The sequence below is a fragment of the Nematostella vectensis genome, chromosome 11 (assembly GCF_932526225.1).
Source record: "Nematostella vectensis chromosome 11, jaNemVect1.1, whole genome shotgun sequence".
NCBI classification, from domain to species: domain Eukaryota; kingdom Metazoa; phylum Cnidaria; class Anthozoa; order Actiniaria; family Edwardsiidae; genus Nematostella; species Nematostella vectensis.
The window spans coordinates 6594289-6611601 of NC_064044.1; the positions used below are offsets into that span (position 1 = coordinate 6594289).

General features: G+C 37.8%; 2 protein-coding genes across 5 annotated transcripts; both read right to left on the minus strand.

The window, feature by feature from the left end:
* Positions 1 to 278: 278 nt before the first annotated feature.
* On the minus strand, positions 279 to 8741 carry LOC5508105 (double-stranded RNA-binding protein Staufen homolog 2). 4 transcript variants are annotated; one of them, XM_032376894.2, is made up of 6 exons: positions 7174 to 8741; positions 5839 to 6228; positions 4670 to 4823; positions 3683 to 3765; positions 2814 to 2850; positions 1541 to 1712 (listed from the first exon to the last, which is right to left on the minus strand). In XM_032376894.2, exons 1-4 carry the CDS (start codon positions 8431 to 8433, stop codon positions 3692 to 3694), a joined length of 1878 nt encoding a protein of 625 aa, XP_032232785.2. In that variant the 5' UTR covers positions 8434 to 8741; the 3' UTR covers positions 1541 to 1712; positions 2814 to 2850; positions 3683 to 3691. The 4 variants fall into 4 exon arrangements, with proteins under 4 accessions (XP_001628701.3, XP_032232784.2, XP_032232785.2 ...); XM_032376896.2 differs by lacking the exon at positions 3683 to 3765; XM_001628651.3 differs by lacking the exons at positions 2814 to 2850; positions 3683 to 3765 and having other exon boundaries at positions 279 to 1712; positions 5839 to 6222.
* A 500-nt stretch (positions 8742 to 9241) lies between these two features.
* Positions 9242 to 17098, minus strand: LOC5508104 (solute carrier organic anion transporter family member 4C1). Its single transcript, XM_032376892.2, has 6 exons — positions 15656 to 17098; positions 13659 to 14227; positions 13166 to 13319; positions 12389 to 12552; positions 11893 to 12081; positions 9242 to 11584 (listed from the first exon to the last, which is right to left on the minus strand). Exons 1-6 carry the CDS (start codon positions 16400 to 16402, stop codon positions 11317 to 11319), a joined length of 2091 nt encoding a protein of 696 aa, XP_032232783.2. The 5' UTR covers positions 16403 to 17098; the 3' UTR covers positions 9242 to 11316.
* Positions 17099 to 17313: the final 215 nt, after the last annotated feature.

Here is a 17313-nt window from a genome sequence, read left to right on the forward strand (position 1 = left end):
CCCCCTGTTTGAGTAAAAAAATTTGAAAGCTAGTCTGAAGAAAATAAATATCTGAGGGATGGGAGGTACTGTCCATGTGCCTTTGCTTGCTTGATTTTGCTGACGTGACAAATCCAATACAGCTTGAAGTATTGTTAGATCTATGTGACCTACCAAGACAACCACTGTATTAGTTATAGGCCGTCTATCAGGCCATCATTCAGCCCCCATTTGGAAATCCTGGATCTGGGCCAGGGTGGGGAAGATGGTGCACAAATATCAACAGACTTAAACATCGATATTTCAAGGTATTGCATTTATCCAATAATACAAAGGCAAAATACAGTAATTACACTGGTTATTCAACCAGAGTCAGCCTCAGCTTCTAATAGCATAAGGTAACTGCAATATATCACTGCCAGAGCACTATTGTATTCTATTAAATTAATAATATAGAGCATGGGTAAATACAGTACCACAATATCCCCTATATAATATAAAGCTTTTTTTTTTTACATAATGGTTCCTTCTTGTTGGTTTTGATGTACTGATATTCCAGGTATAAAGGATGAACTGAGAAATATGTTCCAAGAAAACTGCACCAAAACAAACATGAAGGTTGGCATTTCTTGGACAAGTCCAAGACAGACCAAAGACTTTCTCTCACACTTTGGAATGTCTTGGAAGGTAGTGCAAGAATTGCCAAAAATTAGTTCTAGGACATGTCTTTGTGCTGACGTAGGTTCAAGGTGTAGTTATAATGAGTTTTTTTTATGACTGTTTTTAAACATTTCTTAGAATGGAGATATTTCTTGAAACATGTCAAGAGCCAGATGGGCTTTATATATGTTCATGGTTGCATCTGTTTGGATACAAATAAAAAGACTATTTATTAATTGGAATCTAGGCTTAGATAACATAATATTATCAATCTCTGACTTATGTGGCATATTTAAGGGCAATGTGAGCAATCAAATGGTCAAGAATACACCTTGTCCTTTTATCAAAGGCATGTCTTAAAACATGTGAAAATGACTATGAAATGATTTCCAAGAGGTTAACATAATAACTCTAATGGAGATGAAGTTTACAGAACCATAAACATCTACAATTGTTTCAAATGTTAATAACATCTTAGGCATGCAAGCATATTAAATTCATAGATCCATCTCCATTATCTAGGCTAAACCACAGAAGGTTACCATAAAGTTATTTGCAGTCCAAAATTAAAGGAAGTATATATATTTCAAAACTGTGCAATTTTTTTGCTTTGTTGTTGTTTAATTCTGATTTATCAATTATTTTTTTGGGTCCCCTGTGTGTGACAGCTTGAATCATTCATCTGTTCGTCAGATTTTGTTTGACCATGAGTCTGTTGTTTAATATTTTTGTTTATTTGCCAGTAGTCATATCTATGTTTTCATTTTCATCTTGTGATTTACTTTCCAAACAGTTGATATCTTTGTTCCGTAAGTCAGTAGTAACACCTCCAAGTTCTATGTTAGTGTTTTCATTTCCATCTTGTGATTTACTTTTCTTACAGTTAGCATGTTTGTCCTGGAAGTCCCTAGTCACACCTTCAAGTTCTATATCTGATGCTGGCTTGGGAGAGTTTGGGTCAGTGGTACCAATTAAGCTGTCGCTGCCATCTGCACATGATTTTTTATTTACATCAGCAGTAGTTTCCGTGTTCAGGTCTTCTTTACCATTGCTCATGGGTTTACTTAAAGCAACTATAAAAATAGTAAATAAGAATTTCTTTAGTGAGGTCATGTAGTGTATATCTTCATTGACAAATGCTCCAATAAGCTCAAAGTGATCTAGGGACAACTACTTTACATAGAGTAAAATCAAATTTATATTTAAAATGCAGTAGATGTAGATTCAGAGAAAAAAATATATACATAAATCACATTTTAATGAATTAAAAGATATGATTATAGAAATAAAGGAATGAGCAATATAAAAAAGGCAAACTGCTTTAAATCTTGAGTTTACATAAATGTAACTGAAGGCTCTCGATCATTCACAAGTGATACAGCAATAACTTAATTGTTAAGTGGAAAATTTTCAGCAGACGGTCTTTTAAATTATTGTACAATATTTTTAATGTGCTTATTGGAGCAGTGACAATGATGACAACACTGTTAGGAGTGAAAGAGCAAACAATCCAAAATACCAAAACACCACAAATCATGGGTTACTAGAGCTTTTTGTAATTGACAAGAAATATAACAAGAAGGCTTTAGAGTGTGACATGCTACCTTGTCTAAAAATATTTCTCAGAAAATTCCTCAGAAAATTAGCCAATAAATCACAGCAGGAAAGGATCTAGGATTTTCCCAAAGAGGGAGGTAATTCTTTTAATTAGTTTGTTGTCATACTGTAAAACCTCCTTGCTTCTACCAAATAATGGTTGCCATTTGTTCCCTTTAAGGATGCCAATTAACAAAGCTTGGTGATAGCAACTACATGCTGTAAGATGCAAAACCTTGGCGTTTTTTTAGATGTTCTGGAACATATGGCAGCCACATTTGAAAGTGTGACATCTTTAATGAGCTCAGTCTTTCTCAGAGCTAACGGTAAACCCTTATAAAAAAATACATGCATTTATTTTCATAAAACAAAAGATGCTCTTTACAGGATTTAATAACATTGATAAATAATGGGGGAAATAGGAGAGTAACTGACCAAGCTCATTAAGATCCCGTAATGGTTATACCATGGTTACTACCAAGCTTAATAATATCCTCTACATCTTCTGATGCCTAGCCCATATGATACAGCCTACTAGACTTAGTTTTTACAATAAGCTACTGCTAACAGTTTGGTACCTTCACACCAATAGTATTGTAAGATTTGTCGTCACGTCTGCAAGTGAATTTCCCCAAGTCAGTCATTTACATTTATAAACAAAAGCATTTACTTCCTGACTTCCCCTTTGCCAAAAACTGAACTAGTAGTATACATGAGCTGTGTTACTCTCTGACAGCTAAACTGATGATTTCAATACATGGAAATTTACAGGTTAAAGAAAGAAATGAGTGTGTTAACCAGAACCAGTTTGAAAATGTGTTCGCCACTAAAAATATCAAGGGTGAATTCAGAAAGTCATTTTTCGGATGAGAAAGCTGTTGGGCAGGGCTGTTCTCACTCTAGTAGGGATATGGAAACTTCAAACAGATTTAAAAACTAAACCAGTATGAAAACAAATTTTGAGTATAACAAGGAAAGGATCTGACAGAATTACTTATTTTCAACCTATAGGCCAACATTTAATCTTTGCACCCTGGAACCATGTTTGTTAAAAAATTTATTAATATAATTGACCAAAAAATGGAGGAACTGCTGTAGAGTTGCATTAAGTACTCCTTTTGTTCAGGAAAAACAATTTCAGCTACAATATCTGACAGAAGATACTCAGAGTGAATGTGCACTTTAGCATCAAAATAACATTTAACAAAGACATGTACACACTGCTTTGAGGAAGCTATAGCAGTATGGCAAAAGCATGAAAGCACAACATACAATACAAGTTAGCTTCTAAAACCTAGGGTTCAAAATCTCTGAAAGTCAAGCGAAATGAAGTTGAGATTATTTGGACCAGAACTGTTAATTTTCTATAATCACAATATTTCTGGCAATGGCCAAATTGTCCTGTCATTTTGAACCCTGTGGACACCACGTGCAACAACATACTTACAACTTCTGCTTATTCCATAGCAGCTGTAAAACGTGGCAGTCTGAATTTAGCATAATAATTGGGCCCCATCACGTAAAAAGGGTCTGAACGTGGTCACAAAAGCAGGTGAATTAATAACATCATACACATTGAGCACAGTAACTTGCACATTGCTAGGGAATGTTTTGCATATTCAACTGAAACTATGCTGATATTGTGTCCATTAAATTCCATTTTTGCATAATGTAGGCCCAGACATGTTATCAGTGACAAAATTACTATGCACATTGGGAGAGGGTGAGGGAATTCTGCAGACAGGAGCCAAATAATATCAAGGACAAAATACAAGACAAATATAATCTAATTGGGTTTAGTAAACTCTTTTACTAAAGATGCTATTGGAAATCCAAATAATGGCTTGCTAAATAATTTTAGCATGTCAAACATATAGTCCTGTGGCTGAATTTTCCCCAGAAGAAAGAAAACTGATCCTAAGAAAAACTAATCTTAGAACTGCTCCCCACTTACTTATTTCATTTTCCACCCAAATATCCCACTATGTCATGTCTACGATAAATCAGTGAAAAATACGATGTAATCAGATCAGTTTCCTACATCCAAATCTTTCTGTGACCTAATCTTTTTGAAGGTTATCACCTCTATTGTACTCATTTTGATATCCCTCCACAAAAGATGATTTATGTAATCACTGATCTTTTCGTTGACATTATGCTAAAGTGGAGTATTTAATTTAATTCACTAGGTTTAATCAATTTCATCTATGTATTGCATCTTAGTATCGGACCAAACAATTGGCATTTGTTAGAAGTCCATCCCAAATAAAATGCATTCCAGTCTTGCAATAGTGCATATTTCTATCACACCAAGATATCATAGATGTAATGAATTACTAGTATTTTTTTTTTTTCTGAAGCTCCAGTTCTAAGAGGGTGCTAGCTATCACTATCTGTTAGGGGAACGCTTACTGTACTTCACTGCACAACTTACCCTTTTCTGTCCTGTGTTCAAGCAAGGGATTGAGTGCATTGGCAGAAGCCTCTTCTCTGGATTCTTCTATGGTCTTTCCTGACCCATAGCATGTGATTGGAGGCACGCACGAGACATTGCACACAGAGAGGAACTCTGGAGTTCCTTTATTATCCTTCAAATAAAAAATGTCATGAAAATTGTATATTGGCGCAAAGCAATTGGATTAAAAGCCAATAGACATAAAGCCATCGGATGCGAACAATCTACACACAACCTATTTTTCATTTCCCTTGGAGATATTCTACTCTGCTACAGTAACTTACAATTTTGATTTTTTTCTACCATAAACTTAATTTTCACGTCGTCAAAATTTCTTATTTTGAGAGGAGTTATTTTGAGAGGTGATATTTCGTGACACTTTATTTTCGTGATTTTCCTATTTTTGTAAAAACCATATCTTTTTATGTTCTTGGTTTAGCAATTTTTGGATAATAAAAATCAACCAAAACAAGTGGAATTAAAATTTGCTGTAGTCATCAAAACTGAAACAATTTGTAACAAAAAGATGTGTGGGCTAAATTTAATTTTATAAAAATCTATAAATACAAGTCCAACTCAACCTCATACCATACTTTATGTACATTAGACTACTAAATAGACAAGGTGTTTCTATAAAAGAGCCAATATTTCCCCAAAGGCTTCTTGTGTAACCACTCAATTTTCATACATCCTAATTTTCACGACACTTAATTTTGTCACTTTATTCTCACGAATGTTTTAAAATCACGAAATTCAAGAAATTAAAGTGACCTGAAAATTTAGTGTAATAAGATAGTTGTTTATGATCTTTGAGTGATTTCCATGCTTCAATGTGACAAACATACTTTGTAAATGATGTAGATGTAAATAAAAATAGCTATCAACCTGTTTCTATCAGCCCTTATAACTGGAACCCCTAATAACTGAAACTGATTTAGATTTTCCCTCTGAGGTCAAATTAGTAAAATTCTACGGTATTGGTATATCTTCAGTACCAGATAACTCACAGGGGTTTCATTAAGTTTAAGAGTAAGCTTTTCAGATTGATAAGTAGGGGGTGGAAGTAATTTCATTTCATCAGTTCAAATAAACTTAGCCACCGCTTTGTTGAGACCGGCGGGGCCTAATAAAACCCCTGACTTGCTCACCTTTGGGTAATCTGTGAACTTGACCACTAGGCCATGCTTCTCAGCCAAACTCATCAAGCTCTCAAAGCTATTCCCAATCACCTTATCAGGTCCAGGCGTGGTGACCCCTGGAATAGCACGGTCAGGGTTTGGAGGGTCTGTAGTGATCGGCGCACCTGGAGCCCTATTCAGCGCCCCTTCAGGAGGGGGGACAGGGGGTGGTAGTGCTGATATAGGCTCTTTTTCTTGGGCGATGGGTGCAATGACACCATTACCACAGCCCAGCTGTTTGGCTATCTCTGGTACCATAGGTAGAAGACCAGGTTTGAGCTGTCTTCCAAGGATTGTTGGTGGGCTGTTACATGCAGTGGCATCAACTTTGTCCGCAGCCTCAGCCTTGAGTACCTTAGGCTCAATAAAATAATAGAGTTTATTCAAACCTATTACGGTTATGACTGAATTAAAGGCTGATTACATAAATATTGAATGAGCAAAGAAAAGTGCCTTATCAAATAGGCTGGTACTTTACAGACACCAAATTAGAGAAGCATTCAGTATTAGTAAGTACAGGGTTGTTGGTACGATTGGATCTTAGGTTATAGGGACCAGAAGACTTAAAAACTCTGTTACTCATAAGAGGAAACAGAGGGTTATCAATTCCTATCCTACTTATAAAATGTTTACATGTGTCAACACAGCGACTACTAAATGTTTGGATCTGTGCCCTTCCCAGGGCGTTATACACCTAGCCAGATGATGCAAAGGGCTCGCTTCTGAACTGACTCAATGGCGTTACTAAGACAAACACGGAGGTCAGCATAGACCACAAAGGCACATTCCATTATGGACCATATTAAGCTACAATAAATGGATACAACATCACTAATCAGCCAAAAGACCAGACAAACTAAAATGCCATTATGCTCACTATACAGAGACAAAAAGGACACATGGAATTAAAAAGTGGACAACTAGTATTTCAACAATATGGTGGGACACCATCATCTCAAACTATGAAGGAAAACAAAACCCGTAGGAAGAAGAGTAGACTTTGCCAAACATATTTAGTAAAACATAACTTGATACAAGTTTCAAAAGTAATGCAGAGTGTATATGACTCTGGCAGCCTTGCATGACACAGTTGTTTTAAAATTTATTCAATGTCTTATGATTTTAGATAATTTCATTGTCCATATATATTATTTTAAGCTTTAGCAATAGAAAGAAGATGTTTAATAGTAAAATGGATTAAATTACCCAGAGATTTAAGTGAGTTCAGTTCACTACTGAGATTTTTTTTTTGCAGCATTTAAATATTTGTCACACAAGTCGCATCCAGAGCCTTTAAAATAGTACCTGATGGCTCGCCTTCTCGCCCTCAGTAGGTCTAAACCCCATAAGCTGCAACATGGCCTCAGCTGCATTCTTCTTGGCAGTCTTCTTATTGGGACCAACACCAAGCGCCTCATGGCTCCCTACCTTCACCCTCAGGGTGAACTCCTTCTTCATCATGTGGCCTCGCTCCTCAACCAAGCTGTACACAGGGGCAGGGTCATGGCGACGCTGCAGTATTTGACCAAGGATGCTTATAGAGTTCAGTGTAGGATCAATATCACTCTTGGGCTTAACTTTCTTGGCATTGTATAACCCATGCCGCTGGTACTTCTTTTTTTTCTCTGGATCAACAGGGGGCTCTGGAAGCTTTTTTAATTCAGCTAACATCTTGACTGCAGCCTCTTTCTTGGCATCTTTCTTCCTATTACCTTCACCTTCAGTCATGTATGGCCCCACAGTAGCTTTGATTTTGAATTTCTTCATGTGTGCTGGGCCGGCATTTTCCATATCTTGGAAGTCAACCATCATTTTCATGCGTGTGGCTATCTCGTAAACCTGGCTAATTTCAGACTTATCGGACTCGTCTTCTTCATCGCCAGCATCAACACCATTTGATACAGTCTCATTCAAGTCTCCTGACACCTCAATGCCACACTGTGACATCTGCGTAAGTAATTCCTCCCTCAAAACCTTCATTGCTTTCTGTGCTGCGTCGTGTCTAGCTTTCTGCTTGTCTCTACCCTCTCCGATAAACTCCTGTTCCCCAACAGTTAAAGAGACCCTTGTAATCCTAGGTGGTCCTCTAGGGTACATATTAAAATGGTTGTTGTAATGATTATTAAACTGATGATGCTGTGTGGGCATGGAATACCCTATTTGACCATAACCATTATGATATCCCATAGGACTAGTGTACTGGCCGGTATGGGCATTCAAAAGAGGTTTAGGGGGTAGTTCTCTGTATTGCGTTGTTTTTCCGAGTTTCATGGCAAGCCCGTTAAGTTCCACGGTCGGTGTCAAGTTTACAGGGCGTGAAATAACCACCTTTTTCTCAGGCATACAGAGTCCACAGTTTTCAAGACCCTTCTCGGCTGCTTTGTGTTTTGCCAGCTTGATATTATTCGCCATTCCTTCCCATATTCCAATGTCTCCAAGTTTCAGCTGCACTTTGAATGTTTTCTTGTGCGCCGGCCCAGTTTCTTCGATTACATTGTATTCAGGGTTTAGGTTGTTCGCTTTGGCAAGCTCGTTCATCAGACTAATTGGCGTTTTCTGTGACATTTTTTTAAGTCTTGAGAATATAAAATTATGTAATCAGATAAGTTCCTTGGATTTACGAAGAAAGAATGGAGCACGTTCAGCAACAAGAGAACTTCAAATCCCAAAATCCGGCGGAAGTTTACGTAAAAACTTCCCAAAAACTACACAGTAAGAAAGTATAAGACTTGTTGATGGTTATGGACTGGAGAAACGGGAATGAGACCTCACACTTTTGAAGGAAACTCTGGATTTTCTTCAAAAATGGGAAAACACATGCCAAACTGAGGTCTAGCTCTCGTTTGCGTCACACGGACACGAGTCCCGACAGCCTTCGAGGGACGCGAAGCCTCGTTTTCAGAACAAAAAGCCGGGTCTCCCTGTGGTGAATGCGAGAAAAAAATGTTTTCTTGTTATACTTAATAGTATTTGTGATCTGTTCACCAGGCGACATGACTAACTCCTTGATTGTTTTTGGACATTCAAAACATCTGAAGTCATGCATTCCATTGCGTAGAGGACCCAGAACTCCAAGCAAAGAGAACCCATGTCTGGACTACCTTTGAGATGAGTATAACATTTTAATGAATATTCTACTATCCTACAGTCATGCCATTGATTTGTTGAGAAACATTTTTTATTCAGCTGTGAATATCCCTTATCTGACATAGAAATAAGTCTAGGGGATGAGAAGAAAATAGTATTTGTCCAGAAACAAGGAGTTACCTCACAGGCTTACCAGCCTCTCAGGCAGTCTCCAGTCTCGCAAACGGAATCCCTCAAATGCTCAAACGTTAGAAATGCCGCTTATTTTGAATAAATACACATCACAAAAACAATAAGAGTTTATTATGACCTTTATTCTAGGGTATAAGACAATTATAGGACAATTACATGAGGTGATCAATCGTGAAAATATTAGAGCTAGTTACTGGGATTGACTGACTGAGAGGTTGGTAAGCCTGTGATATAAACAGCTGTGATTACAAATCCTTAATCCTTCCCCTAGCAGGGGCAGATCTAAGGGAGGGATTCTGAGGGTTGCAACCTCCTTAAAAGAAGGAACATGCTGCAAATTAATCAACTTTGTTTTTTTGTGTACCACAGTACCCCTCTGAAAAAAAAACATCATTGATCCACCCTTATGGCTAGTCATACAATCCATTTTACTTTATACCACAGGGAAAAAAAGGTGCTTTCATGTCAGACAACACCCATACTAAGGAAGGGTTGGGGAAGGGAAAAGTTGACAAACATCGCTTGTCAAGCTATTGTAGAACACTATAAAACATTGACCAAAATAATATATACAACAACCCCTCCCCCTCCCTCCTTTTCATTCTTTACACATTTCGCTGTTCATTAACGGAAAGGGACATTCATTTGCGACAAAAGTTACATCGATACCGTGTATTGTACGTTTATCAACATCGCACGAAACATCATTTAGCGTGACTCGACTTTCAATAACAATAATTGAATATTCGTGAACATTCATTAGCATCAACGGAGAAACAATAACGCACTTGGGCATTCAATTCGATTGGAACGAACATTCTTTTGCGCGCAATGAAAATTCAATTTCACGTTTGGACAATCAAACAAAAAGTGTTGTTTGTTTGTCTTGTTTTTTGTTAAAAAGAATTTATAGTTCTATTAATTCTTTTAATTTTAGGGTTCCTCTGTTTAAAGAAAAGAGAAAAATAGTAACTCGAATGAAATTTTATTTTTCCTTGTTGTTTGTTTAAATCGGATACATGGTTGTCAAACCACATTGATGAATGTCACATTAGATGATTGTCTGAAAAGGCTTGTTGATTGTATTTGTTTATGTTAATAGCACTAATGAATTTTCTATTTTTCATGACTGATTGTCAATAAACGCTACTGATGATTGTCCAAACGCGTAATTGAATTTTCGATTGCATGCAAAAGAATGTTCATTCCATTCGAATGAATGCCCAATTGCGTTATTGATTGTCCGTTGATTCTATTGAATGTTCGCGCATATTCAATCATTGTTATTGAAAGTCGAGTCACGCTAAGGATGTTTCGTGCGATGTTGATGAACGAACAATGCACGTTAACGATACGTTTGGCACAAATGAATGCCTCTTTTCCGTTATTGAACAGCAAAAGGTTTAATATTGTCCTAGCTTTTAAGATGTCCACATGCTATGTACAGGAACGTGTGAGTGTGTGGATCATTCTTTAATTCACATAATTCATTTCATAGCTGTAGATATATTTTTTTTACTTGTTTCAGGAAGGGCAGGAGGCAGGTCTCAGCCATTCTTTATGTGCCCCTCCACTTATAACTACTGTCTGCATTCATAATTTTAATTTAACAGTCCAATTATTGACATACAGCATACATGTAGCCCACACATGGAGTAAGTTAAGGCTATACGTCGAACCTAACATGAACCAAAGCAGTTTATAATTGGTGCATGTTCAAGTCAACCTTATTTAAAGTGTCGACATACATCGGGCCTATTTTCTAGGAGACAATACCTTTAAAGTAACTTATTTCATACCTTCGTGGAATTTGCACATAATATATCATATCCAGTGACTGTTAGGATTTCATTATTGCCTCAGAACAAAAGAACATGGGAATATGCACTTTCTCGTAGGCAAAAAAAAAAATCATGATCCAAGTGCAAGGCAAAAAAAAAAAAAACGATCATTTATTGAAATTCATTGAAACAGTGCTCACTGGATTATCATTAATTTATACATTTGAACCCAGACATATATATATATATATATATTGTGAATGCAACACTAATAAGGCCTCAGAGAAGATTACCCTAATTATCATGTTGACCATTTCAATAGTGAAATCAAAAACAAAATAGTTTACACATGTATGTTATGAGGGATATAGGACTGGTGACTGTAAGCTTAAAGTTCAGTATCCTCATTTTGACTGTGCGTATTAACCGTGCCATTGGCCTGCACTTCTAAAATAGTAGTTGCTGGCACAAGATGGGAGCCGTCACCTGGTAATAAACTGCCGTCAGTGTTTTCCAACTCTGTTGCAATGGAATTCTCCACAACATTATCCAAAGCTTTGTTGTCCTTGGGTGGGAGCTTGTAGTATTTCCAGGCGAGGAAAAAAGAAATTGCAGACAAGAGTTTGAAGGTGCCACCTAGTGCCAACATCACGTACCTGGAAGAAGCATAAAATTAAAATTTGCAGGCATGAAGCAACAGGAAGCCCTGAATCCTATGGATTTGAAAGAACCAAGTCACCCAACTAGGTCTGTTCAAATAAATGAAGATTGAAAAACACTGTGGGCTAGAAGGAAATATCCAAGAGAAAATCGTCCGCTAAATAGCGAAATAAGCTACCCCCCATTTCAACACACACACCCACACAAAGGCACAATTATGCTTGTGAACCATCTCTTAGCAAATCTTGGCAACCCAGGAAACCCAGAGGATGGTAAATATTGGTAGGGACACCAAAAACCTTACCTGAACTTATCTGTGTCATACTCCAAGCAGTTCCTTTCAGCTGCTGGATCACAGGCATCCTTCTGCGGCATTCTACAGGTTACATCAATTGCAGCGCCAAAAACAATAGGTGCAGGGATGAATGCGAGTATTCGGACTATCAGCTGCTGAATTCCAAGGCCAAAGGATCCCTGACTCTCTGGAATACATCTGAAATAAAACGACCGCAATGATCAGCTATTTGACAGGCATGAAGTCCAGCTACACCTCCCTGACCGAACTTACTAATTGATGCCCCAGCAAGTAGAAAATCTGAATTGGCTTCTAACCAGGGTGTGTGAATAAGGTCTGAATTCAGGAAGTTTACGCTGTGGGAAATGTAGTAACTACTAATCTTGAAGCAGCTAACAAACAAGCTACAACTCCACGGAGGGTGGGGTATATTGCAGATTTTGTGATTTGTTGATTGATTGGTTTAAGAAAATATTGATTTTGAGAAGTAAAATAGCATACTAACCTCAGAGTTGCTGTGGTAGCTGGAATGTTATTGAGGAATGTTGTAAACATAAGTAAGGCCAGACCAACCATGAATGGGTAGATATTGGAACAGTCTGGTTTGCAGCCACTCCCCTTAATGGCTCGGCTCCCTGTTGCTAGGAAGCAGCTACAGTTGGTGTATACCTATAGAGATCAGATCAAGGGATGATCCAGTTATTAAACAACCTCTATTTACCCCCACCCCCCCTTTAATAAAAGCCAAAATTTTGATTATACACCCCTCCCCCTATAAAGTCTCCCCCCTCTTCTAAGAAGCAGAGCTTAAACAGGGCTAGAAATATTAAAGGGGTATGATACAGAAACATTTATAAAATATTGGATGCATACCCACTCCCCTACTGGTCATTTCCTAATATATTTTTTTAATATTGTTGGGGGGAACTTAAATGGCCGATAAAACAGAGTATAAAAGCATTTTAATATACATCTATACCTATCTCCTAGCATAATTCATCTTTCATTTGAAGACAGCTGAATATCAAATTTTGGCTTGAGGAGGGGGTCAAGACATCTTACAGGTCGTATCAGGTTGAAGCTTTTTTGTCAGGGGAAAAAGTGCCTCTTTCTTGCAGTAGGATTAAAAGGCTCATAAACATTATAACAAATACAGGTGATTGATAGAGGACCCATTTAATAAACATTCTTTAGGACCGTTTTCATGATGTTGTGCATGCATCTGAAGTAAAGATGGTCTATTGCTATTTGACATGGATAAGCACAAGAAATGTTCACTTACATTCCCAGGTGCCCTGTTGATAATCTCACAACCAGCAAAACATGCTGAATAATAAGTCATCTGATCATCCTCTGTGCACAGTGGCGCATAAACCTCCGCTCTACACCGACAACCAAGATTGCACGGGGCATCCATGCTACCACCAAGCTTGGTGCTTAGAGAGGAAAAAAGGCAGCAAATATAAGTAAAACTTATGCATTATGACAGACATACCTAACAGACATCTAAAATATGGCTAAAAAGGCTATGAAACCTCTAAACTAAGAAAAGGTAGCCTACCTGTAGGCAACCCTGGCGTTCTTTTCCCTCTTTCCCCCTCCCCCTGGCCCACATATTTTTCCTCTCCCTCCCCCTGCAAAGGGCATTATCCAAGAAAGAGAGAGGCATATAGAAAGACAAGCAAAGTAAAGGACCTAAGCAGGGGGGGGGGGGGGGGGGGGGTGATTAACATTTTCTTGAAATGGTGCAACAGTGAAATTTCTAAATCACTCACCTGTTCATATATGGTCGCGTTATCCCCATAAATTCTCTATTTTGACATCCAAACAGCAATATAGATGTAAATAGAAATGCTACAGTTGCTATAAAAATACATGCTTTGATAGTTTTTCCACAAGTCCAATTCATTTTCTTGACAAGAAGGCCACCAACTAACATTCCAAGCACTCCTCCAGGAACTGTGATAATACCAGCATAGAAACTAGCATCACTAGCCGTCATACGGAACTGAGCCTCCATAAACTTTGGCAAAAACGTTGAAAATCCACCAACTGCTAAGCCTTCAAATGCTGCAGCTAGAGAAAGGAAGACAAATGTTGGATTTGTCAGGAGATTTCGCAGTGCTGGTAGGAGTTGCTTGAGAGTGTGCGGTGTGTTGGGGTCTTCAACTGTGTCACTGAGTGCTTGTTTCTCGGCACGGATTTCCCTGGTGCCTGGCAGTTCGTATGGAAACATGAGTAGAGGGAAACTACACAGTAAAGCCAGGGTTCCACCAAAGACATATCCTAGCCACCATGCACCAATCCAATTAGAGTCCTCGGGTTTGAGGTCAACACCAGAAGGCTGAAAAATATAATTACAATATCCCAGTATGAAAATGTATGCAAAACCTTAACAGGAATGCGCATTTCTTTTTGAAGGGTTGTTACATCCCGTTTTCATATGACACCTAATGACGGTGCAACCCCCCTCAGCAATTCCTGAGTATGTGCCTCCTACAATAAGATGTTGGCAATACTGCAAAATGGATGTTGCATCTTTGATCGGGGAGAAGGGCTTGAAGTGGTACTTAATTTTCATTCATTTAAAGGTAACCTTCAAGTTGAGTCGGTTTGTCAACTGTTAAGATTACAGTCTTTTCTCATTAAAAAAATCACTAAATCTTAGACTTTTTTAATTATAATATCACCCCCCCTGCCCTCACTAGGTGTAAACCTGCCCCCTCCTTTGCACCAAATGTCACCCTGGGTACAAACTACAAAACAAAAACCATTACAAAAAGTATTCCTTATTTTTACATGGAAAGATCAGTTTCAAATGTAGACAAGTAGTTCCCTTTTTTACGTTATTCAAAGCACAGTTTAGAAATATTGTGCTCCTTAGGATGTCAAACAACAACAGTTGTTAAATAATGGTTATGAAATTCCTCTGTTTTTTTACTGATATGGTTCTTAAAGATGAATTACAGCAAGTCAGGCTCTTTTCACCTTTCTCAAATATTTAACAAGCTTCAGATATTATTAGTTTGCATGATAAGAGATAACATTTTAATTAAATATTGATGAACACCTGGACTAAGTATTGCTCACAGTTTGTGGGCTATTCTTTTATGTAATATCCTGATTATCACTTGAAATATTTGTTCATGTGGTGATTTTGATACATGCATGTGAGCTAGAAAAATTACCTCCCACAACATCTACTCTGACGTCAGTTAATTAAATGATTGTGTGATGTGTACTAGCATTATAAGGGAAAACTCTAAATAAACTGATATCATTTTTAATCAAAACTGGTTGCATGATTTTAAACCAAACCTGTTTCTCACAGAGCTATTTTTGAAATTCATTTAAAGGTAGAATTAATAAGGGTTGCTTGCAAACACATTCCCCTATGGTCTCATTTTATGCCCCCAGCACATAAACAATCAACACCCTTAAATGTTCACTACACATTGAAAGCTAGGTGCTAAGCAGTAACTAATATCACTTATATATTCTTGTTTTGTTAAGCTCCCAATAATAGTATTATAGGAAATACACCAGCACCCCATATCTCTGCTCTCTTTAAGCATACAGAGACCAATGAAATAAAAGCATAATGGTAAATACGATAATATGTTTACTTTATATTATTATAAGATAAGTGGAGGCGCTTTTGCTAAGAAAACAATATAATAAGGCTGAAAGACAAGAGTTATATGGGGTCAAATGTTATCTTAACGGTTATGATACGACTTTTACATTGGCAACTTTTTTAGTTTAATCTCACCTGTTCTATGTCAACGTAAATATTCAAGAATTGTCCTCCAAGCAGATATCCCACTGCAGGTCCAAAAGCTGCAACCGCATACATAATCCCCAAAAACAATCCACTTGTAGCATGTCGTACATTTTCATCAATAAACGCTGTTCCAAGAATGTAAACCGGGGTTGCCCCGAAACCGATAAAGAATTCGGCAATCACGAAGACTAGAATGTGATACCAAATAGAGCTTTGGCATTTGACAGATGATAAAGCCGAAGGATTAGGCGAACGATCGCAAAAATCGCTAACACTTGTACCAGGCTCGTAATCACCAACTAATAGATGAGGGAGCGCAAACAGGAAGCAACCGATTCCAAGTATTAAAGCCCCACTTCCAAGCCACTTTGGTTTGTGATGATGCCCATAGTAACTAACAACTATTGCCATCAGAGCAGCCGCTATATCGTAACAAGCTGTGATCGCTCCTACTTCACTTGTCTTCAGGTAGAAACGTTTCTCTAGTGAAGATATAACAACTCCGGTCATTCCAGATACTATCAACCCCTGGGCTAGAACAAGCCAACATTGGAATACTAGAAACCACTTCGGCGCTGCGAAGCGTTGTAAAAATCGAGCACGCCAAGACAAAAGTCCGCATGTAAACTCATGTGGAATTTCTTGATCAGTTTCCACAATACGACCGTTTGAATTTGGATCTTCAAATTCTTTACAAAGTTCTTCTTTGGCTGGTCGTATCTCCATGGAAGCCATACGTGATTCTACTGCTTTATGTTTACTCCTTGGCTAGTCAACCTTGAGTGATGTTGATGCGGAGTTCGTGTTTGATGACAATGATCACTAGAACCAATCGAATCGATAATTTTTCCTGGTTTTCGACGAACTCTCTACAGAGGTTACGATTTCCGGTTATAACAGTTATCAACAAGTGTAGATATCTTAATAGTTCAAAATACTCCAAGTTGCGTAACCTTCTCAATTCACAGTCGAAGTGTGACGAAGAGACGAAGACTGTCCGAAAAACTTGAAATCGAATCAGAAGAATCGTCCTTGTACATAATACATAATTATGTGATATTCCAAATACACTTAATCGATTCTGGCGGCACCTTGGAATTTATGTCAAGTTGTTGTGAATCATTCTTCTATTGTGCTGCTAAACATTCCGATGACAGATTGAATATTAACACAATCGATGATTTTCCGCTCGAGGGCATCTACACTCCAAAATTTGTGAAGACGTGTTTTTCCCATTCACAAATCGTGCGAAGTGAATCTCATCTATCATATACCACTCAACTATCAACGCAATAGAAAACCTACGTCAGTATTAATCATTTAGAGGAGGCTTCCAATAAACTAACTGAGATTCCCAAACAAGGGGCTCAATATGTACGTAGTACAGTTATTATTATTGGACCTCGTGTTGTGTGTGTTGTGTTGTCTCTCAAAATAAACCTTTCGGTACCAGGCTATTAAAGTGCGCGGTTATACGTACACCAAAGGTAATCCAACTTATGTATTTTTCTTTTATTCCTTTTCCCTTTCTTCCTATCTTTTAAATTCGTATACTCTAACTCGTGCATTGAAACAATTTCCTCCCTCTTTTGCGTTTCTCTCTCCCATTTTTTTCTTTCTTTCTCTCGTCTACACTTTTCGTAGGA